Source organism: Indicator indicator, chromosome 2 (assembly GCF_027791375.1).
Source record: "Indicator indicator isolate 239-I01 chromosome 2, UM_Iind_1.1, whole genome shotgun sequence".
NCBI lineage: Eukaryota > Metazoa > Chordata > Aves > Piciformes > Indicatoridae > Indicator > Indicator indicator.
The window spans coordinates 50,630,572-50,655,339 of record NC_072011.1 but is presented as its reverse complement, the minus strand read 5'-3'; the positions used below and the strand labels follow the sequence as shown (position 1 = coordinate 50,655,339).

Below are 24,768 nucleotides of genomic sequence, written 5' to 3'. Positions count from 1 at the left end.
TGCTTACTAAGACTTATCTGAACTATTTTAAGTTTTGTTTGTAAACTCCTTTTACTGTAAAGAGCACATTTTTTACTCACTGTATAATAGTGCTATATGAAATGGTTTAGCTTTGCTCAGATTACAAATGTGAGAATTTGAAATTATATGGATGACATTGCAAATAGATTCAGACAAATTGAAAGCCAGGAAGAACTCACAGCCTTCAGGTGGGGCAAAATGGGGGTGTTTGAAGATTTTATTTATTTTAAATTTTCTGTGGAGACAGATTAATTAGATGAGCTTTCAGCCATCATAGAAGCAAACATGGTTTCACTGCTATTTTAGCATGGTACTAGCTAAAGCTATCGGGTATTGTGATTGACTGTGGTTTTGCAGTTCAGCTAGGACTTCTCAGTTCGTAATGTGCACATATGTATGTGCATGTTTACATGGACTGTTTTGATTTTTAAATAATTTTAGATGACAACATCAGGTGGAGGAGGTTTCTGTGACTGTGGTGATACAGAAGCTTGGAAAGAAGGTCCTTACTGTCAAAAGCATGAACTTAACACTTCAGAGACTGCGGAAGAAGAGGTAATAGCAATTGAGGCATTGTTTTTTATATATATATATGTGTGTGTATATATATATATATATATATATATATAAAATCGTATGAGGTTATTTTTAGTCATCTATGCCATATGTGAGAGGATGAAATTCAATAGTAATATTTGAATCACAGTGTGCTACACAAAGTGTTCTAATTTAAGGAGTTATTTAGAATGACGTTTTCTACTTGAAGGCTTCCTTTTGCATGTTTTTGGTTGCCTCTGCAGCTCCAGTTCTATTTCTTTTTCTCCTTCTTACTCTGAAAAGGTAGAGGGAGTCTGCCACGTGAGGAAAAAAATAATCTTTGTAGAATCATGAAGAAGCCAAATTAAGCTGTGTGCAGCATATGCTTTTACTTAAATAAAGTGCACAGATTTTAAATCAAAATAATTTGCTGTTACAGCAAAGCTGTAATGGAGATAGAAAGTAGAGATCTGTAAAAGCTTGTTTGTATGGAGAAAGTAAGTAGAGAACATACTTTCATCATTTCTTATGGGATAACTTGGGCGTGCAAAAAGGCATGCTACTTCTTAACAGTATGATTTCAGGCTGTGGGACTATCTGTTACAGAACATCGTTAAAAGCTTATATATGCTCAAAAGGAAATTTAACACATCTGTGAAGGGAAAAAAAATGATCAGTGCCATTTAAGATTGCAGATACTATCTTTGGTGTGGGAAGTATTACTGTCTTAAGTTAGTGGAAACTAGAGGAGTATTCTGTCCTTAACAGATACTAAGGGAAGAGTATAAGATGTGATCATTTCAGGAATGAGTATGGATATTTTGGTTTCTGTCTAGCTGTACTTATCAATTTCTGTGAGGTTTTTTTTAAGGGAAAATGTAAGCCAAATATTTGTAGTTATTTTGCTGATCTGGTGGTTCAAGTGAAGCAACTATAACTGTATTTGCAGTGACAGCGGCCCTGCTGATACCTGTTCTCACTATCTCAACCTGAAGACTCTAGCACTGCTGCATGTACTTGCCACTTGATCTACATGCCAGTCTGCATTAGCCAGCAGCCTTAGAAAACTCTTGTTATGAAATCTTGGGTGGACTGCTACTTTTGTGTCCAAAGGTGTCACATAGTGACAGACAGAAAAATTAAGATACTGAGAAGGCTTTGTGTTTCTTCTATGAATGAAGGAGACTGAGACATCTTATGTTACGCAGTGTTGGTTTTGAGGTAGATCCAGGATCGTTTGTTGAGTGTTATTGGAGTCTGTTTTCTGTCTTGCCCAGATATGTCTTTGACGGTGCTGGGAATGGAGGCAGTGCTGCTGCTTAAGATTTGTCTTTGATCTTGGTGACTGGCAGTTTTCTATACTCTAGATAAGTTTTAAAGGAAGCAAAGAGAGAAATGGCAGTTGTTAACATTCCTGTTAAACTTCATATATTCTCAAAGAATTGGAGTGGATGTGTATGAACTTTTTCTAGTATGGGTGAAGTGCTGACTGTCAAGGGCCTCCTGTGGGCAATACAGACTTAAGTTCTGAGAAGATTATTGTGGCAGTTTTGATACCACATAAACTGTAGTGAAAAAGAATTTGGTATTAGGTAATCCTAAAATAGAAATTGAAATACTGTTAAATATTTTCATTGGCTAACGGTTATGTGCACTGCAAAATACAAAATGATAAATTGAGTCAGTGACTCAATGGATGGTATATGTCCAGGTCACCTACGAAGCATGCCATGTTCCCTTTCCAGCTTTGTAGAAGAGGGACTATTTCTTCTGAATGTCAAGAAATTTGAAATGTTAGAAGTAGAATCCTTTCAGAGAAGAGGATTTTTGTTCTCAATTCTCCCACGTATCCCTTGAAATGGATTGGAAGGAAATGGCAGTGGTGTACTGCCTGATTCAGAGTTGGCAGTGGTTCTTATTTGCTACTCAAGAAAGTAGTCTCTCTGATTTTTGTAGACTAAGGCAGCACTTCTTTTCCTCTCCCTCCTTATTTCAGCTCTTCCACCTGCAGCAGCACCTGTCTGTAAACAAGAGTTGAGATATGGGGAGATGACTATAAAATACTGGTTAGATTTAAGCATTCAATTATTCATATAATGCAGCATGTAAGAGGTGTCCTCCATAAATTCTGATCCCAGTGTGCTGGATGTTGTATAAGCTTGGATACGTAAGACTTCTACCTCTAAAAGTGTGCTGCATATAAATCAAGACAATAGCTGCATAGTTTGTGTTCTGCAGTTTACTAGTTTTGGTAAGTGGATATAGTGATTTCAAACTGTTTTTGAAGGCCTCACGAAAGAGCAGATTTTAATAATGCTGAGGTTAAAAGTTCTGACAAAGAACTATCTTAGAAGGCGTGCAGAAGTGGAAAAGGTGAAAGTGAAAATGGAGAAGTGTTTGAAAATTTTAAGTGGATGATCAAAGGCAAGTTAATATTTAGGTACTGAATGTTAGATTACCACTTAAGTGATTGGAGTGAAAATGGGGGGGGAGGGGAAACCCAGAATTACTATTGACTCTGTTCCTTTCAAATGTAGTCATTAAAAGAGGTTTACGTCTTTGTCAGAGGTGCAAATTCAACAGTTTGTTTTGAGTGTCATTTAATTTCTCGAATGCTGTTATATTTATTTTCTAGGATCCTCTTGTACACTTACCAGAAGATATGGTAGCAAGAGCTTATAATATTTTTGCCATCACATTTAAATATGCGGTAGATATTTTAACATGGGAAAAGGAAAATGAATTGCCTGGCCTAGAAATGAGGTAAGTATAGTATTTGTCTTCTGCATTTTAAAGGCTTGCAGATATTTACAACAGTAAATGCAAAATCTGATTTTAAGTATCTTTTTTGCCTTTTCTAAAATTGTTAGGAATATTTTGTAGACAGTGGACTAAAATAATTTTAATAGATTTGTTTTTCTCATATTTTTTACTTCTGTGATTATACAGCCCATTTCTCTGCATAGCAATGATGAAAGAATAATTTTGTGATACCTTTGTTTTCTTAATATTGAAAGGGAAGTATTAGAAAACACAGTATCCTAGATGAAGTGGCAATTTAATTTATGATCAAAGTTACTGAAATTCTGATGGCAAAGGTATTTTGTACTTTTTATGATCCACTTATTACAAACTTTGAAGCATTACAGAATGTTTAAGTATACAGTTATCAAGAATTCGTGACGTCTTGTTAGTATCTTTGGTTGTCAGAGTAAGAATGCTGTGTAAATAAACAATGGGAATTGAGAGATTACACTGAATCTGTGTAAGCTTAGTAAGTTGTGGTTTTGAAGATTGTGAAGTTTGGGCTTTTTAAGAGTCTGCCAAGTTTTTGCTGTCTAATAGACCTTTGTGTAATATTAATTCCTGTAAAAGCTGGGGATGGTCAGTCCTTTTCACATTGCTGACAGATATTCATGTGTAGCAAAGGAAGGCCAGTTTGAGTTGTCTTGCTTGTGGGAAAACTTTGTTAAACTAGAAGTTGGTTTTGTTTTGGTTTTTTTTTTTAATTACATTACTTTGGATTATCCAAATTCAATCCTTGCTTTGAAGTGAGAAGAGTGACACTTACTACTGCATGCTGTTTAATGATGAAGTCCATACCTATGAACAAGTTATTTATACTCTTCAGAAGGCTGTCAACTGCACACAGAAGGAAGCGATTGGTTTTGCAACAACGGTAGATAGAGATGTAAGTCAATTAACTGCTAGAGTTTTTGGTTATACTTACCCTAGTGTTTATTTTATATGACTACACTTACTGCTGTTTGTTTTCCCAAAGGGTGTGATTAATGTGATTGAGCACTGTGTGTCAGGTCACCATAAAATGTCTGAACTCTTTGGCCAGTCCAAATCAGACCTAATATTGAATATATGTTTCAGTGTAATTGCATTCCAGTCAGTCTTGGGAGTGTAGATAGCAGGGTGTCTCTCACTCCTCTGTCCAAGACAGGCAGCAGCTTTAGCTCATCCCTTACTGTATACCAGGGAGCTGACATTGAAAGAGCCCCTATATGTGCTCAAAGATTGAGAAATACTTCTCAAAGTAATGCCAGTCAACTGTGAAAGATAAAATCAATAATTGCTTTTGTTATGATGCTCATGAACTGTTTATCTGGTTTTAAAAATTCAGAACTTGTTTGCAATTGTCAGATGATAATGGCAGGAAGTGGTAAAGCGTTTCATACAGTGTTTGGAAAGAACAACTAGTTGACAATTGCTGTGTGCTGAATGTAACTCTTAATTATTTTTGTCATGTCAGTAACCTTAAGATTTCTGTCTGATCCCTGAGTATATATATATATATACGGTGACTTGAGCATATGCTGTGTATTGTAGGATGCACTTTGGAGACTTTTTCCCTGCTGTTAATCCCTGTCCTACTTCTAAATACATACATCAATGTATATGTGTATAACTATATACATATGCATGTGTGTGTATGTAAAAGAAACAATGATTTGGCATCAGACCAGATCTAAAATCTCAGTGAGCTATTCTGTCTGTAATACACTATAAATTGAATCAACTATTTTAATGCATGTACTGACAATATAGAAAGATTAGAAACCTTCCAGTTTTGAAATAAACCAAGTGCTTTAGTTGTATGTTTAATAGACCAATTAGCTTTAATATCTGCTTTTTAAAATTTTTAAAATCTCCCAAAACTTGCCACATTAGTGCTAAAGATAAGTTTTCAGTATTTTAAATAAAAGAAGTGTGATGGTTAGATCTTGAAAGTAACGTTAAACAGAGAAAATTTAATGTATCAGGTAACAGCTTATATGATTATAATTTTATTTTATTTTAAAAAGTACTTGGAAATCCAAGTATGTAATTCTATACGGTACTTCAAAAAGTAAAAAACAGCATAGAGTGGTTAATGTGCATCTGAAAGTTTTACTGTATCTTTCATACTAATGTAAACCACAGTATTTGAACTTCTTGTTTAGAAGCTGGTGGTAATGTTACTCCTTTACAAATTTAAGGGGCGTAGGTCCGTTCGATATGGAGACTTTCAGTACTGTGATCAAGCAAAATCAGTAATAGTGGTAAGTAATATTATCTACTTATTCGCCTTAATCAAAAAGAGTTTGCTGCACGATTTTCTGATAAAACCATAATGACTCTTTATATTTTAATAATACAAAGTACTGGACCAACTGTTTACAATATGCACAGAAGAGGTATCAAAATATAGGTTTGTGCTCTGTTTGTTGTCTTGTTTATTTTTTCTACTAAAATAATTTCCTAAAAAGAAATTCCTAGACAACTTTTTCCTTCAGAAAGCAGAATTTGTACAGGAACTTGAAATAAAATCTTAGAATTGTGTGCCAGTTCAGATCACTGATATTCAATTACTTCGGTTTTTCTTCTATAGTATGAAGTTTGTCTTTCACAGCCACAGCTATAGGTGTTGCTACAGATACACTTTCATTTTGCATGTGTGTGTATATATATACATAATACCTATGTATTAGTGTTCTTCCATGTAAGAACATGAGAATGATACGTGTATTCTAAAACTACTGCAGTGCAGTTCTTAATCATGTGAAATAATTAGTTCATGTATAATGCTGCTACCACTGAAAAGCAAATACTGCAACTAGAGTTTTAGTCTTGAAACTATTTAAGGTATCTTGAAAACATTAACATCTTTAAAGATAAAGTTGTGCAACATTTTTAACTTGCCACCTATGCAGTCAACAAATGACTTTTATGTGTAATGTCTTAACTATTAGGGTTTCTAACACAGAGTTGAAGGAAAATACTTTAATTCTTGCTTTAACTCTGTCTTTAATTTGTAGCTTTTTGAAAATAGTACATGGCTAAAGAGTTTCTTTACTTGCTGGACTGCTGTATGACTTGTACCTCGTGTTGTGAGAAACAAATATGCACAGCTGTCAGGTTGTGCATGGGATTGCTTATCAGTAGAATGCAGCAGATCAGTGTATACAGTGATAAGAGGCCAGGAGTGGAAAAGAGACCAGGAGACCTAAATATGTTGATATTGCATAATAAAAGCCTTCAAATATTAATAGGGTAAATATGTTCTTGGTTTTGGTTTATCCCTATGTAGGTGTTAGTAATTAGAATATTTATTAACATTACAAGTTATTTAAATTAATAATAGGAATCACAATGTTAGAGGTTGAAAGGGACCTCTAGATCGTCTAGTCCGCCCCCCTGCCAAAGCACGATCACCTAAGGCAGGCCACATAGAAATGCATCCAGGTGGGTTTTGAAAGTCTCAAGAGAAGGAGACTCCGTTTCTGTACAGAAAAACATTTTATAGTCTTCACTTGAATATGCATTACCTTTTTTCTTCTTTTTTTTTTTTTTAAAGAGAAATACCAGTCGTCAGACAAAACCATTGAAAGTACAAGTTATGCATTCATCTCTTGTTGCCCATCAGAGCTTTGGTTTGAAGCTTCTAACTTGGCTTGGCAGTGTTATTGGATATTCAGGTGGGCAAACTTCAACTCTCTTGAGATAAGTTAGAGAATATTTGTGAGGCAAGCTGAATTTCTGAAGCAATTTTGTTTGCCTATTTCACATATGTAGTGTAAGCCAAAGCTATTAATCACCTGTCAGACTTGGTTCTGTTTCTCTTATTGGAGTGCTGTTCTAACTTTCATATCAAGGTGCTACTGGTCCTAGTGTTCTTGTATACTGTTTTCTGTTCAGTTGGTGTTGAACAGAAGCTGAGAATTGCAGTCAAATGCAGTATGCCAACAAGCTATTTTTTTAGTCCCTAGTTTGTCTGAAACGAATGCAGTAAACTGAAAATAACCTGATTAGATAAAAGAAAATTATTCAGAAGTAATTTGATGAATGCTGATGCAAGTGATTGCTTCAGACATTTGGCTAAGTAGGACAACAGAAAAGGCAAGGATGGGTGGAGTTTTTGGGTTAAGTATAGAAGCCAAGTATGAATCAGTTATTTAGAACAAGATTTCTTCAAAGGAATCAAGATGCACGCAATTTTTATGGAACAGCTCTGTTTGTTTTGACTTGGTTTCTCCTTTATCCTGGTGAATCATAAGGTTGCGAAAATGTGGAGCATGAGGAAAAATAAAAGGAAAATGTGTCAAACTGCTGATACCTAGAAACATAGATACAGTTCCCGAGGCACTGTGCGCTCTATGTACCTGTAAATGTTAGTAAGAATTACTGGCAAAGCACACTCAGCAGTGATACTGCTTTGTATGTTCTGCTTAGGTGCAAGATTACTTTAGACGCTGCATGTTTTAGACTGATAGTTGAAAAACTAGCCAAGATTTCAGGCATATGTCATGTTGCCATTTTTGAAAGATAAGTAGTTTGTATGTTAATTTTTAAAGACAGTAAATCCAGCTTTTGAAAAGTTAAGGTTGCATTTTGCTAGTGTTGATGGCAAATAATAAAGAGAGATGAAGATGTTTAATTTCTGAGATAATTTTTCCTTTCAGTGTAACATGTAGCCAGGCACTCTTTTTCTCATTTCTTTTTTTAAGCCCAATTTTGTACCATGTCATTTGTGCCAGGTGCTGAAGTCACTAGTTTACAGCACTAAATTCAAATTAGTTTTTTTGCAACTGTAATATATTAATGGAGTATCAGGTTACAGATGAAAGCATTGCATTTGTAGTTTCATTTGTGTGTGGTGTTTTTGAAATTCTGAAGAGTTTATTTTAAATGCAGTGTCCTTTATAGTTCAGAAGGGCAAAAGTGTTTGATAACATTTTGTTTGTGGCCTACACGCTCAACTACTTGAAATGCCTTACACGCCTTGGGACACGGTCTTGTAGTATTTTCTGGCGTCTGGTTTTGTAAAATGGACTTTTGAAAAACATGGTTTTCCTTAGCTTTTCAACAAGCACACCCAAGCATCTTGGTTCTGCTTTGTCTTTCAAACAGAATGTTACTATTCATCTGTAACATGGAGTGATAGAATTGCACTGTGTAGGTAGTTACACTTAAATGGCCCTGACCAAGGGGCACTTGGCAGGTGAAGAGGTCTTCTGCTGTGCCAAAAAAATTAGGCTGAATGATTGCTATGAAATGAATGTCAAACTCTTGTCAGTGAATAAAAGGAAAAGCCTTACCGTGCAACTTTGTCATGGACTTGACTACCACATCCTTGCTAGCATATGTCAATTGTTCAGGAATAAGCATGTTTGGTATTTGTTGAGCAACACAGTTAACTTTCATAACAGTAATTCAAGTGAACTCTGCAAGGCAAAAAAACTCCAACTGCTGCAGGGCTTCACAGGATATGTATACATTCACAGAATGTATACATGACACTAAGCTGTATGGAATAGTATACATGGCACTAATCCACTGCCAGCTTTGCCTAAGAAGCTGAGATGACTGAGCAACGTGCGGAAATAAGGGCTAATGCGTTTGTCATATAGTTGTAGTGAATATACACTACCTGCAGTACAAATCTGGGCTGAACCTTGTTAATATGACCATGCTTATATGGTGTGCTGTTGCAGATGCAGGCTTGTCTGCTCTGCAAGCATATAGCAACTTACACATTTATGTAATAACAATTATTACTGCTTTCCATTAGAAAAAATATGTAGAGAAGTGTTAAAATAACAGTAGCCAGTAAAAAAACAGTGTAAAAAAATCTCATGAGTCTTTTCATATATTAATTATATTTTCCTTTTGTTAGCACTACAAGCAAGACAAATATAAGCTAGAAAATTAGCCTGCTGTATATTATTTCTTATATTAGTAAGCCGGCAAGACTTTTGGGAAAACGTGTTTTTATTTGATAACTTTGAAAAAAATGATGTGGTCAGTTTTCACAAGTCTCCTATTTTTCCATAAAGTTACTGAGAAACTTGCAAGGTGTTTAAAATATTTGCTTCTATTGGCAAAACATGAACAGTATCAAGGAAAAGAGGGCTCTGTAACTTCTCCTGTGTCTTATGAAAGTTCTAGTCTGTCAAAATAATGTACAAGCTTGCATTTGAACTATAACTAACTTACATCATTTATCTTCATTAAGATGGCCTTCGTCGAATATTGTGTCAGGTTGGTTTACAGGAGGGGCCAGATGGTGATAATTCTTCTCTTGTGGATAATCTGATGCTGTATGATTCTAAACTGTGGAAAGGTGAGTTTTCTCAAACTTCTGGAAAATGCTGAAGAATGCTAAGAACTTAAAAGTTTTCCTTTACTGTATCTGCTAGTGTTTGAGCATTTTTACTGTGGTATATTTTAGACAGAATTGCCTGACTTGTTATAATTTCTCCCTTAATGATGCACTTAAAATATATTGAAGACAGGAGCACAAGGAGACCATTTGGAGATGGGGTTTGCTTTATGTCTTAATTTTTCAAAGTAGTCTGAAACTAAGACTTGAGTGATTTGAGCTTTGTCTGCTGTATAGGATATCAACATTCATATCATATCTACCAAAGTGCCTCTTTTTAAGGGATAGATCAGAGATTTTCTACTTCAACTTTTGTTTGTATTCATGAGATATTCTTAAGTGTCATGAGAACATTCAGTGAAAACTACTGTTTTGTTACTTAGAGCCCTTAAAATTTTAAAACCTTATTGATATATTTGATTTTGCTAGAAAGTTGAGATTTTGAGGAAGTGTAAGTAGTTAATTTCTTTTCCCTCACAGATTCTGTGTCTGGGTTGATATCCTTAAAGGGTGTATAAGAAAGAGAACAAAGAGAACGCAGAGTGTGATGCATTGTGCATGTCCTTTCTTTATTTAAATATGAATGTAGTATTTTGAGCATTGCTACTCTCTTTGCAGTATCTCTTGTCGTTTTCTGTTCTGAGGTACAGAACTTCTGGAGAATAGTAATATCTTTGTGTTCTGTCTTGGGAACTTCTTGGTGCAGCAGTGAAAGAAAGAAAGAAGTGAGGTGAAAGGCAGATGTAATATATAACCACAAATTTTATAATGTGAAAGGTACTGCTTTTGTGGACCATTGCAATGTTTTTAATACAGGTTTTGTTATGATGGTGCCTTTCATGTAAGCAAGGAGTAACTTTAGCATCTCTATTTCAACATCAATATTTCTCTATTGTTCATGTACTCCATAGTGCATTAAGGAATGGCTTTTGGCTTAAAAAGTGACCTACAGAAAGAAATGGCACATATGTGCATGAATTTTCAAACTATGTACAGATTCACAGATTGCATTGGGCTGGAAGGAACCTTCAAAGGTCATCTTGCCCAACCACCCTGCATCAAGCAGGGACACCTCCACCTAGATCAGGCTGCTCAGGGCGGCATCAGATCTGATCTTGAATGGCTCCAGGAATGGGGCCTCAACCACATCCCAGGGCAGCCTGTTCCAGTATTCTATCACTCTCATTATAAAGGACTTCCTTATGTCCAACCTAAATCTACTCTGCTTCAGTTTGAAGCCATTGCCTTTCATACTGTCGCTACAAGCCCTTCTAAGCAGTCCTTCCCCAGCCTTACTGTAGGTCCTCTTCAGAAATTGAAACACTGCTATAAGGTCTTCCCAGAGCCTTCTGTCCAGACTGAACAGCCCTCATTCCCTCACCCGGTCTCCACAGGAGAGATGCTCCAGGCCTCTCATCTTTGTGGCTCTCCTCTACACCCATACTGACCCATACAGTCTGTTCTTGTTTGTACTGATAATATTTTTTGGGATGCTGCTCTTAACAGCCTACAAATTCAGAAATCACTAAGCTGATTATTTTGCAAGGTTGTTCCCAACTATCAAATGTTATTGCAGTTCCCAAGACTTTTCATAATAGTATGGGTTTTTTTTGTTTGTTGGGTTTTTGTTGTTTTTTGGTTGGTTTGTTTTGGTTTTGGTTTTTGTTTTTCCTCTTTTTTTACTGTGGACCTTCCAAATCCTCTGTTTATCCTAGGGAGGAATAGAGTTCTATCCTCATTCAGCAACACAATGTTATCTTATACAAGAGTAATAAATAATGCTGATTGAAGAATTTTGGTTTGTGTTCTTCATCCTTTGCTATCACCTCACAGACTTAATAAACCTGCTCTGAAGTGCACACTTACCTCCTTCTGTAGAAGTTTACTTTTCTAAATGTTTCCATAATATGTTGACAGAAAATAGTGGCATGCAATATTTTATTCTTTTTTTCTTTAAAGGAGCTAGAAATGTGTATCACCAATTATTCATGAGCAGTCTACTTATGGATTTGAAATACAAGAAACTTTTTGCTATCCGCTTTGCAAGAGTAAGTATCTTTCTTACAAAAAGCTATTAAATACTTACACTGCTTAGCAAAGAGAGCTTAGTTAGCATACAGTGCTTCAAAAGAACTGTTACCCAGAATTATTTCCACTTTTGATGAAAGTAAAAAATTGAAATGAAATGCTGACTACTTGATAACTGTCTTCAAAATATTAGTTATAATGGCATCTCATCTCCTGGGAGGAAAATGGGCTTTCCAGGCTCCACAGAACTAAAGCAGTTAGGATGTTTTGGTCTTCACCGTCAGCTAGGCTTGCTGCCACTTCTTAATAGCTAATCGCTTCTCATTGTTGAGATGTGAGCTGTTAGAAATACTTCTGAAGTTCAGTTATGCTGATTAGTATTTCTGCAGTAATTAGTATCTGAAATGTTTTAAATCAGCACTGCGAAATTATGCTCACTCTGCTGAAGACATTTTTTTTTTTTTTAGTAGAAAATAAAACAGTCTTTTATGGTGAAAATGAGTGAGTAGATCTCACATGCGAGCAGATTAAGTTGTCACATTCTTTGTTCAAAATACCTATATAATAATCCATAAGAGCTACTCTTCCCTTTATCCTGGCATTAAAGTTTCCCAGAGCAGACATTTAAATTAAAAAATCAGGTCAGTGTGGATTAGAGGTGAATTTCCCCTTGTTGTTTAGAATTACCGGCAGTTGCAGAGAGATTATATGGAGGATGATCACGAACGGGCAGTATCGGTGGCTGCTCTGTCTGTCCAACTCTTCACTGTACCTACTCTGGTGAGTAGTGCCTGTCTTTCTTTTAAAAACTGATAGTTGGCACTCCTTGCCTTTTTTTGCCTCCTTCTTAATAGAACTATGAGCGATTGCAGAGTGATTTTATGAAAGATGACCACGACAGAGAGTTCTCAATTGCTGACCTCTCGATACAGATATTCACAGTGCCTTCTCTTGTAAGTACTAAAAAACAAAACAAAAAAAAAAACAACCGAAAAAGGAAATCTTTATTTATTAAAAGCCACTCAAAGTTCTTGATTCAAGACTGCAGGTTTCTTTAACGTGATTGCGGAAATGCAGGGCGCTGCTGCTGCACAGCAGTCAGACTGTTTGCACACATTGCAAAGGGTTTAGAAATTAAAGCATTCGGCATAGCAGAGTTTAAGTCTGGCTTCCCAGAGTGGGCTAGGTATTTTTGGATTTCTTTTTACCTTTTTCTTCTACTAATTTTAGAAAAGTACGTGGATGTTTATTTGGAAACATACACATAACATTTCCACTCCTCATCATACCAGGATATAGTTACTGTTTGTATAAATCTGTTGTGGTTTGCACTGTTTCAGAGTATACCTTTCTGGTCCAGTTTTATAAATGATCCATGATATTTCCTACTTCCAGGCTCAGATGTGTTATTTCAGTTAGCTTTTGTTACATTGTTTCAGGCAATGTTGTTTCTCCCAGCTGACTAGTTCTGCTGGTCCTTCACTAGCTGAAGTTTCTTTAGGAAATGTCTTTTTATGCTCCAGGCTCCAAATAAATTTATCTTTGCTTATATTACAGACTAGACAAATTAAACTTTGGAACTGTACTGGCAAGAAAAGTAATCAGCTTAATCGAGCTCCAAAATTCAGTAGTAGTTACAATAATGAACCAAGTTGTTTTTCAGTTTCCTATGGGTGTATGTTAGTCATAAGGATTCAGCAAGACCTCAGGATTTTGTTTTCATGGTTAATGACAATGTTGCATTACCTCTTTTTAATTTTGATGCTCTCAATAAGAGTGTTGCCATTATTACAGTTAGATTTAGCCAACTAGTATTATTCAAATGGCTATAGTATTTTTCTCCTTTAGCAGATGAGGCAGTTGAATATGCATATTAAATATATGTCCTTTAGAAAAGAACTTCAAACGTTTCTTTAGAGGAATATAATTGCAGTGTGCCTTTTACATGTTTTCTGTCAAAAGCCTGCAAAAAAATACGGCAAATTGGTTTTGACTCTTTTGTAGACTGATGACATAGAAGTAATTATGATAAGCTCTTAGCATATAAATTTGGAATTATTTTTATATGTATTTGGAGCTATTCATTCTTAACTGAATAAGTTGAGCAATATAAAACCACCCCACCACCCCCAGTTACATTTTCAAACTGATCTTAGTAATTTAAGGGTTTGAGGTCTTACATAACTGAGATTTTCTGGTTTGAGGGAGGATGGGTGGCTGTGTTAGTGGTGATATTACTTTAATTTGTTTCTGTATTAAATGTTAACCATTAGATTTTTTTTTTAATTTATTTTTCCCTTGCAGTCAATAGCATTTTAGAAACTGTATTTTGGACTATCACTAGCAACTCTAGAACCCAGAAGCTCTATAACCAGTGTTGTTTTGGTAGATGAGAATGTCCAATCTTCTTAAATCTACCAGTCACATAAAATCTTTTTGAGATCTGAGAACTGCAAGAGTGATCTTACTTACCTTGGAGAACCAACAGAGGGGGGAAATTCTGGAAGAACTCCTAAGTAGAAGTAACAATAACCTTTTAGTTCCCTTACTCTGTTGTGGGGTTGGGTTTGGAAGGCAGTATTCATCATATTTTGCAATGCCTGTTGATTTGTTTCCTCCAACACATAGATATAGACAGTAGCCCTTGAAGGGAATCAAGTAATTGCATGTAATTTCCATATGGAAATTGCACTGTACAGTTCATTAGCAGTTCAGAAGATGTTTTGTTCACAGTGCTTGACGGTTTGTAAACAGAAAACACAAGAGCTCTCACTCCCTTAAAGGACTCATGCTTAAAAGGAGACAACACGTATTTAAAGAGAGGTACAAGTTAATTGTAAGATACATAATGACATATGTTTTGTCATAATGATATAGGTTACCAGGAGCCTAGCCATGTCAGACTTTTGTACAGAAGGCATCTGAAAAAAGAGATCTTGATTGTGATGATTTCAGTCTATGTTACTTTTTTCTTCTGCGAATGTGTGGAAGATTGGCTTTTGATATGTTCTTATGTTTTAGTTATTGATGTAACTACTTTGGGGAAAAGTCTATGTATTTTATAAACTTCATTTATAAACTTTTCATAGATGGTGCAGTGTGACACTCTTGTTAGCTGTGTTTGTTAATTACAGCAAATTTCAATGTACTTTGGCATAGGCGCGAATGCTAATAACAGAAGAAAATCTCATGACCACTATCATCAAAACTTTTATGGACCACTTAAGGCACCGTGATATCCAGGGCAGGTTTCAGTTTGAACGCTACACTGCTCTGCAGGCTTTCAAATTCAGGCGTGTTCAGAGCCTTATTTTGGATCTCAAGTAAGTTTATCAACTATTTGATCTGCTGATTTGATTAATTGGGGAGGAAAAAAAAATACATAAAATTAACACTTGCATCTTTCTAATGTACCCAGGTATGTCTTGATAAGTAAGCCAACTGAATGGTCAGACACTTTGAGAGAAAAGTTCCTAGAGGGTTTTGATGCCTTCTTGGAATTACTCAAATGTATGCAGGTATGTAAATCTGAATTACAGCTTTTTGCAAAATTAAAGCAAGAAGTTAGCTATCATGATATAAAAAAAGGAAGAAATTTACCATACTCCCCATTTTATAACCTTGGTCCAGTATAACTTCTGGAGACATGATGTTTTCCTGAAACAATATCTCACCTAGGTTTTTTCATTATGATTTTTTGTAGAGGACAACAAAATGGAAAAGTGGTTTAAAAAGAAAAAAATAATTTGGGACATATTCTACAGTTGCAGATGCAGGCAAGATGATTGTGAGGGAAGTCTTGTGTATGTTACTGACTGGTAGTGAAACCTCCAGTTACTACTTAAATGTCAGCAGAGTTGCTTCTCATATTGAGGATTATATAGCTCTTGATGTAGTCTTTAGAATCATGGAATCATAGAACGGTCCAGGGCAGAAGTTGAACTAGTCATCTAGTTCAACCTTCCCGCAGTCAGCAGGGACATCCTCAACTAGACCATGTTGCCCAGGGCCTCGTCGACCCTCACTTTGAATATCTTCAGCGAAGGGGCCTCTACCACCTCCCTGGGCAACCTGTTCCAGTGTTCCACCACCCTCATAGTAAAGAACTTCTTCCTGATATCCAATCTAAATCTGCACTTCTTCACTTTGAAGCCATTGCCCCTCGTCCTATCACTATATGCCTTTGCAAACAGTGTTTCTCCATCCTTCCTGTAGGCCCCCTTCAGGTAGTGGAAGGCTGCTATTGTGTCTCTAGGTAGCCTCCTCCTCTCCAGGCTGAACAACCCCAGCTCCCCCAGCCTATCCTTGTAGGTGCTCCAACTCCCAACCATTTCTGTGGCCCTACTCTGGATCCTCTCCATCAGGTCCATGTCCTTCCTATACTGAGGGCTCCAGCCCTGTACACAGTACACCAGGTGAGGTCTCACCAGAGCAGAGCAAAGTGGTACTTCGCTCTGGATCTGCTGGCAACGCATCTTTTGATGCAGCCCAGGATGTGATTTGCATTCTGGGCTGCAAGCTCACGCTGCCTGCTCATGTCCAGCTTCTCATCCATCAGCACCCCCAAATCCTTTTCCACAGAGCTGCTTTCTAACACCTCATCCCCCAGTCTGTATTGATAGTGAGGATTGTTCTGGCCCAGGTGCAGAACCCTGCAATTGCTCTTGTTGCACTTCATGAGGTTCACCTGGGCCCACCTCTCCAGCCTGTCCAGCTCCTTCTGGATAATGTCCTGTCCTTCTGGTGTATCAACAACATCAATACAGCTTGGTGTCATCTGCTAACCTGCTGATAGTGCATCCAATCCCACTGTCTATGTCATTGATAAAAACGTTAAACAGTACAGGTCCCAGTACAGACCCCTGAGGGACACCACTTGGCACACTCTCCATCTGGGCTTCAAGCCATTGGGTACCACCCTCTGGATGTGACCATCCAGCTAGTTCCTCAGCCACTGAACAGTCTACTTATCAAATCCATCTGTCTCCAACTTGGCAAGCAGGATGTTGTGGGTGACCGTGTCAAAGGCCTTGCAGCAATCCAGATAGATCACATCCATAGGTCATCCCTTACCCAATGACGTAGTCCCTTTATCATAGAAATCAATGAGGTTGGTCAGGCAGGACTGAACCCTAGTAAAGCTAGGAAGCATTTCATCAGGTCCCATGGACTTGTCTATCTTTAGGTTCCTCAGCTGATCCCGCACCTTGTCTTCACTTACAGTGGGAGGAAACATGTCACCCTGGTCTCCAACTTTTGGTCCATCAACATGAGAGCAACAAGGAGAGGGGTTGCCAGTGAAGACAAAGGAAAAAAGTTGTTTAGAATCTCTGTCTTCTTGTCCGTTGATACAAGTTCCCCACTGTTGCTCATCAGCAGGAGATGCTTTCTTTAACCCTTCTTTTCTGGTTAATGTACCTGTAGAAATCTTGTTTTTCTTTACATCCTGCCAAGTTCAGTTCCAGCTGTGCCTTGGCCTTCCTGACCTCATCCCTACATAGCCGGGCAATGCCCCTATACTCTTTCCAGGATACCTGTCCCTTCTCCCATTTCCTGTGTAGCCCCAACTTGCCCTTTAGTTTGACCAGCAGGTCACGGCTCAACCATGGTGGTCTCTTGCCTTCCTTGCCCAATTTTTTACTAACTCCTTGAAAAGCTGGAAGTTTGCTTTCCTAAAATTTAGTCCTAACTATGTTTCTTATAGGCTTCATATCCCTTAGGACAGTGAACTGCACTAGCATAGGATCAGTGCAGCCCAGGCTGCCTTTGACATCCCTGATGACTTCACTTGCATTTGTGACCAACAGGTCCAACAATGCATCTACTCAGGTCAGGCTGTTAATTTCTTAAGAAATTGCTGTCTGAGCACTCTAGGAGCCTCTGGATTGCCTGCAACCAGCCATGCTGCTTTTTCAACAGACGTCAAGGTGGTGAAAATCCCCCAGAAGGATGAGAGCCTGGGATTGCGATGCCTCAAGCTGGAGTAAGAAGGCTTCATCAATAGGCTTCGCTTGATTGGGCAGCCTGTAGTAGACTCCTACCACAAGGTTCCCCTTGTCCTGATCCCTAATACCTACCCATAAGCTTTAAACCTGCTCATGGCTATTCTTTAGTGACAACTCTTCACACTCCAACTTCTTTACATAGGGGGAAACACCTCCACTCCTTCTCTCCTGTCTCCTCTGAACAGCTTGTAGTCATCGATAGCCACACAGTCGTAGGATTCATCCCACCAGATTTCTGTAACTGCCACTATGTCGTAGATTTCCTGTAACAGGGTAACTTCCAACTCCTCTTATTTGTTGTCCATGCTGTGTGCATTGGTGTAGAGACGTTTCAGCCAGTCTGCTGGCCATGTCCCACTTCCTAGAACTAGTAGGAACCATGGGCACACCACTGTTCCCCATGGTGCTTTGTGGCAGCTACCCTCCTGCCTCGTATTAGAATCATAGAATCAGTCAGGGTTGGAAGGGACCACAAGGATCATCTAGTTCCAACCCCCCTGCCATGGGCAGGGACACCTCGCACTAGATCAGCCTGGCCAGAGTCTCATCCAGCCTGACCTTAAACACCTCCAGGGATGAGGCCTCAACCACCTCCCTGGACAACCCATTCCAGGCTCTCACCACTCTCATGGTGAAGAACTTCTTCCTCACGTCCAGCCTGAATCTCCCCACTTCCAGCTTTATTCCATTCCCCCTAGTCCTATCACTACCTGATATCCTAAAAAGTCCCTCCCCAGCTTTCTTGTAGGCCCCCTTCAGATACTGGAAAGCCACAACAAGGTCACCTCGGAGCCTTCTCTTCTCCAGACTGAACAGCCCCAACTCTTTCAGTCTGTCCTCATAGGAGAGGTGCTCCAGCCCTCTGATCATCCTGGTGGCCCTTCTCTGGACACGTTCCAGCATGTCCATATCCCTCTTGTAATAGGGGCTCCAGAACTGGACGCAATACTTCAGGTGGGGTCTCACCAGAGCTGAGTAGAGGGGGAGAATCACCTCCCTTGACGTGCTGGCCACATTTCTCTTGATGCAGCCCAGGCTCTGGTTGGCTTTCTGGGCTGCAAGTGCACACTGACAGCTCATCTTGAGCTTCTCGTCCGCCAGCACCCCCAAGTCCCTTTCCTCAGGGCTGCTTTCCAGCCAGTCACTGCCCAGCCTGTATTTGTGCTTGGGATTGCCTCGACTCAGATGCAGGACCCTGCACTTGGTCTTGTTGAACCTCATGAGGTTGTCATGGGCCCACCTCTCCAGCCAGTCAGGGTCCCTCTGGATGGCATCCCTTCCCTCCAGGGTGTCTGCTGCACCACACAGCCTGGTGTCATCAGCAAACTTGCTGAGGGTGCACTCACTGCCACTGTCCATGTCACCAACAAAGATGCTGAACAAGACTGGACCCAAGACTGATCCCTGAGGGACTCCACTTGTCACTGGCCTCCACTGGGACATGGAGCCATTGACAGCCACTCTTTGGGTGTGGCCATCAAGCCAGTTCTTTATCCATCTTGTGGTCCACCCATCAAACCCATGTGTCACCAGTTTGGAGGCCAGGATGTGGTGTGGGACAGTGTCGAAGGCTTTGCTCAGGTCCAGGTAAATGACATCAGTTGCTCTCCCCTCATCTATTAATGTTGTGACCTTGTCATAGCAGGCCACCAGGTTTGTCAGGCAGGATTTGCCCTTGGTAAACCTATGCTGACTGTACCCAATCACCTCTTCACTATTCTTCTGTCTTCTATTACCTCAGAGGCTCTTGATTCAGCTCTGTAAGACCTTGCTGCAGTGTTCACAGCATGCTTCAGTGGAACAGTTTGGAGGCCTTTACTATCACCCTATCCTTCCAACCCTGGTGTATCATTCTGCCACTTGCCACAGAAATTTTTGATATTGTCATCTCCCACTTCAAGTGAAATGGCAGACTGAAGGTTATCCTTAGGCTCCTCTCTAGTGCATGTTTTTAACCCCCTCCCTCTTCAAGCCTAGTTTAAAGCCCTTTCAACAAGCTCTGCCAACTCACGTGCCAACTCATGACAGAAAATATGTTAAAAACTAAAAATGTTTGTGTAAGATATATCTAGGCAAATGTTGTTGTACTGCTTGTGATACTGAAATCTCTGCAGGTGTTAAGAATAAATAGAGCTCACATCCAAACCCTTCTGTGTCCTCGTACCTCTTTTCCAATTTCTGTTTTGTTTTCTTGTTATTGTCTTGATGTGCATAATTCCTTTTCATATGGTCTCCCAAACTTCTTTTTTCCTGTTGTAGCAACAGTATATTTATAGGGACAGGTAACCAGTCTCAACACTTACGCTAGTACTCAACATATTTAAGTGATATATTGCTGAAATGCATAATTCTTTGTTCTAGGGTATGGATCCAATAACTCGTCAAGTAGGGCAACACATAGAAATGGAACCAGAATGGGAAGCAGCATTTACATTGCAGATGAAATTAACACTTGTTATTTCAATGATGCAGGACTGGTGTGCATTAGATGTAAGTTGCTTCTGAATTGTTTTTTCATGTTGTGATAAAAATCCAAACATTAACATGTGTAACAATTAAGCTAAACACATAAGCCAAGATCGTCTTCTCTGAGCAAGTGCAAATCTTTTTTGTATTTAAACACAGTTTTTTTGACTTGGACCAACCAATTTATAAGAATGTTCTTAAGCTCTTTAAAAACTATTGGGGAGTGAGTTCTGTCACCCACCTGAAAGTTATGATCATTGCAATACTATCAGGTTGTAATTTTCAGAGAAGAGAGAACTGAGAAGTGGGCCTTGGATCTACCAAATGCTGCCTGGTTATAGATCAGGTTTCTATTCTGCATTTCAAGTTTGAGTACTGAATTTCAACGTGGTAAAATATGTCCCTAGAGCAAGTGATTGCAGACTATTTGGACGTTCAAGCTGGCTTCAATCTGTCACTGGTAGTTAAGGTTTTACTACCCTAGCATTATCATTTCTTAGAAAGTTCCCATAGTAACCCAGTGTCATAGTATATCAGAGGTTGGAAGGGACTTCAAGAGATCATCACCTCCAGTGATCAGCAGGATCACTTAGGGTAGTCTGCACAGGATTGCATCCACGTGGGTTTTGAAAGTCTCCAGAGAAGGAGACTCCACAAGCCCCTGGGCAGCCTGTTCCAGTGCTCTGTCACCCTCACTGTAAAGAAGTTTCTCCTCATGTTGAGGTGAAATCTTCTATGTTCATGTTTGAACCCATTGTTCCTTGTCTTATCACTGTGAACCACCGAAAAGAGCCTGGCCCCCTCCACTTGATACCCACCGCTCAGATATTTATAGACTTTGATCATATCCCCTCTCAGTCTTCTCCAGACTAAACAGCCCCAGGGCTCTCAGTCTCTCTTCATAGGGGAGATGCTCAAGTCCCCTAATCATCCTTGTGGCTCTCCATTGGATTCTCTCCAGCAGTTCCCTGTCTCTCTTGAACAGGGGAGCCCAAAACTGAACACAGTATTCCAGGTGTGGTCTCAGCAGGGCCGAGTAGAGAGGTAGAAGAACTCCCTTAGACCTGCTGGACACACCTTTCTTGATACATCCCAGGATCCCACTGGCTCTCTTGGCCACAAGAGCACATTGTTGTTCCATGGAGAACTTGTTGTGTACCTGCACTCCAAGGTCTTTCTCTGTGGAGCTGATGCATGTTGTTATTTCTCCCCGGATGTAAGACCTTGCACTTGTCCTTATTAAACTTCATGTGGTTTCTTCAGTTACAGGAAATAAAAACCCAAAACTGGGGAGTAACCAGTATTAATTTTGCAGTCTGTGTCCCACTTAATTCGTCTCCTTTTGTTGGATTCTGTAACTTAACATTTGCTGATTTATTTATGCTGACTGTATTATTTTGCAGAGCTCTGGGTTGGTTGTTTGTGGCCTTTTTGTTGGTTGTGGGTTTGTTTTTTTTTTTTTTTCTTATGACCTCTGTAAACTGCAATCTTTCTTTCAGGAAAAAGTGTTAATTGAAGCTTACAAGAAATGCCTGACTGTGTTGATGCAGTGTCATAGTGGTTTTACTGATGGAGAACAGCCTATTGTTCTCAGCATGTGTGGACATTCAGTTGAGACCATCAGATACTGTGTTTCTCAGGAAAAAGTTAGCATTCATCTCCCAGTTTCTCGTTTACTTGCAGGTACGAACTCATTTACAGATATTTCAGGAAATTAAAAACGTCTAAATTTGATACGTGTTTGGAGCACTTTCGAGCTGTTTGATAGCCTCTAGGCAAAATGTTCCTGAGCATTGAAGAAGTTATTTCAGGCCTTGGAGAGATTGTCTCATCCTTCTGAATTTGTCACTGGATTGTTTTGTAGACATTTATTGTTGTTTATGCCACTTGAGTGATAAAAAAAAACGGGGGGGGGGCAACAAAATACAGACTGCAGTTGGCAGTTCTGAAATATGTTTAGGTGTCAGATTGAATGGGCTAATCAACATTCTGTTAGAGATCAGATTTATCAGACTAATTTAATCAGAAAATTAATCTGTATCTTTATATTATGCCTACTTTTTTCAAAACTTATGCTGGAAAAAGGTTGTCAAGTTTTTAGATTACACAAATCGTGATAAAAATAAATTCATAGATAATCAAAATATAAAGGTAATTCTTAGGTAAAATACTATGCAGATCAAGGAGAAATAACTTTAGATATTGCAGTCTTTAAGCAAAAATCTCACCTGAAGCACAAGTTTTAGACAAATAAAATGAGAACACTTTAATTCTTCTAAAATGTATGCTTTGTAAATATGTCTCATCAGGAAAGCACTGTGTAGCTCCAGGGTGATAATCTGCAGACTTGTAGCTAGCTGCAGAAAATAATCCCATAGTAAATTAGATAACCATTTTTGCCTTATTAGAATTAACATAATATTACACACGATATTTTATATATGTGTTTTATGTGTTTATGTAGGCTTGCATGTTTTGCTGAGTAAGACTGAAGTGGCATATAAGTTTCCAGAGCTGCTACCCCTGGTATGTAATTAAACATAGCATATTAATTAAATATAATAAATGTTGAACATCAAATAGTTGGTCATACAAGTGTGTATTAAATAAAAGGACCTTTTTGTTATGAATTCAGAGAGATTGTTTAGTAGACAAAATCATCTCTTAAAAGATTAATAGGTATTCATGACTGGTGCATAAGCAATCAGTATTTCTCTCTTAAGACTAAGGTTTAAGGTTTGTATTTTGTTCTTCATGGGTTAACATCATTTAGTAGAAACTGCTTTTAGGAACTCCTGGCAGCATCTCATTCCTTCTCCTTGGCCTAGGTTCTAATTTTCTTCCCTAGCCGTTTCTTCCTTCCTGCATGTTAAGGAAGAGTTAAAAAAGAATAAGATAAACTAAAAGAGGAGAGAACAATTAGGAGGAAAAAAAAAAAATCTGTGTCTTTTGAAAGCAAGCAAAAAGTGTGTTTAGATTGATAATGTTGGTGTTTTAAGATATGAAACCTCTCCTGTCTTTAAGAACAAACTAAAATGCTTGTGAAGTGTTCTGTGGAGCAAAGACAGAAGAATGCAAGGTTGGTTAGCAATTGGGTAGGTTGTGGATAGGCTCACTAAACTTGTGTAATACCTATGTTGGATTTGCTCCTCTTTTGTAATGCCAAAATATTTTAATGATTAGAGATGTCTTCCTCCTTCATTTCAATCCCTTTTTCTTTTGTTTTCTCTTGATACATCAAAAAAATGCATCTTCTTCATGCAGAGTGAACTTAGCCCACCTATGTTAATAGAACATCCTCTACGATGCCTAGTCCTATGTGCCCAAGTGCACGCAGGGATGTGGAGAAGAAATGGGTTTTCTCTTGTTAATCAGGTAAGTACATACTAGCTGTAGAATCACTGGTTTTTGATAACTTCCCCAAGATAATTTTGGACCTCCAAATCTCCCCTTTCTGTATTCATTTCAAGTTTCACTTAAATCTTATGGAAGGCGATGTGAGGTAGGCCTTTATATCAGCACTCATATCATTTGAATATTTGTGTTTTTAAATTCATCTTTGATTTCTTGGTCAGGAGTTGCTTTTTCGTTTCAGGAGTGCTACAGTGCTTAGTGAAGTTCTGTGTGTATAGCTGTAGTGTGAAGCAGCTAATGAGTTGTAGCCTTTATACTATATACTGTCCAACAGCAGCATGAAGTGCAGAGTTGGATCTGTGTATCTTCAGTAATGCATTCATCACTTTCATGTCTCAAATACAAAAATCTGCACCATTAATCTGTTTATACTGTTTATAAAGTAATTGACATCTGAGGACTACACAGAAGCATTAGAACCCACGTAGAACTGTCTTTCTTGGGTTTTGTCTCTCATTTCTTTCACACTTACGGAGTATCTCCATCCATTTCTAAACTTACACTCTCTGTGTTTGTAAGAATTAGGTCTTAGTTGTTGTGCTTGAAACATCTATAAAATGGGTTGGTGCTACCCACCAGGGTGATCATCTAAAGTGATTTTCTCAGCAAGACACAAAGTACAACAGAAATAGAATTTGGTTCTGTGAGGAGTTTGCTGTGTTTCTATCACAGTCTCAACATTTTTCTGAAACTGGCAGTTCCTGAAAGATTTTCTCAGATAATTAAAGAGCAATTCACAAAGCAAAGAAAGAACATTTCTCCAACTTCAAGGACTTCCTATCCTGTGAATTTCAAAGTAAATACTTTAGAACATAGCCCAAAGAGGTGCAGAATATTTTTCATCCGAAATATATGCAATCTAGACATTAGATCAATACAACCCAGCTAGCAGCTGTTTGCTTTGTTATATGAAAAGTTTTTTTGCATACAAATACATATTTGTATAATTTTTTCAAGTCAGATTCATTTTTGTTTTTTAATGCTATATAACAAAGTTTATTTTTCAATAATGAAGATTAAATGTGATGTTTATTAAATATTGTTGTTTGGTTTTTTGTTTCAGATTTATTACTATCATAATGTGAAGTGCAGGAGGGAGATGTTTGACAAGGACATTGTAATGCTTCAGGTACCAGTTTGCATTTT

The 24,768-nt window shown here is 38.2% G+C and overlaps 1 protein-coding gene across 6 annotated transcripts in view; it reads left to right on the top strand.

Moving 5' to 3' along the window:
* The window catches only part of UBR2 (ubiquitin protein ligase E3 component n-recognin 2), a 63,674-nt gene that overhangs the window by 9,434 nt on the left and 29,472 nt on the right, over window positions 1-24,768 (top strand). For 4 of the 6 annotated variants that reach the window (XM_054398178.1, XM_054398204.1, XM_054398221.1 and 1 more), the window contains exons 4-18: window positions 463-576; window positions 3,194-3,321; window positions 4,111-4,249; window positions 5,547-5,609; window positions 6,905-7,025; window positions 9,563-9,670; window positions 11,669-11,757; window positions 12,592-12,690; window positions 14,897-15,060; window positions 15,156-15,255; window positions 20,104-20,232; window positions 21,708-21,891; window positions 22,673-22,734; window positions 23,473-23,583; window positions 24,686-24,751. In XM_054398178.1, coding sequence (XP_054254153.1) covers window positions 463-576; window positions 3,194-3,321; window positions 4,111-4,249; window positions 5,547-5,609; window positions 6,905-7,025; window positions 9,563-9,670; window positions 11,669-11,757; window positions 12,592-12,690; window positions 14,897-15,060; window positions 15,156-15,255; window positions 20,104-20,232; window positions 21,708-21,891; window positions 22,673-22,734; window positions 23,473-23,583; window positions 24,686-24,751 — 1,677 coding nt within the window. Of the gene's footprint in view, window positions 1-462; window positions 577-3,193; window positions 3,322-4,110; window positions 4,250-5,546; window positions 5,610-6,904; window positions 7,026-9,562; window positions 9,671-11,668; window positions 11,758-12,418; window positions 12,518-12,591; window positions 12,691-14,896; window positions 15,061-15,155; window positions 15,256-20,103; window positions 20,233-21,707; window positions 21,892-22,672; window positions 22,735-23,472; window positions 23,584-24,685; window positions 24,752-24,768 lie in introns of all 6 variants that reach the window. The other 2 variants (XM_054398186.1, XM_054398213.1) reach the window with 1 other exon arrangement.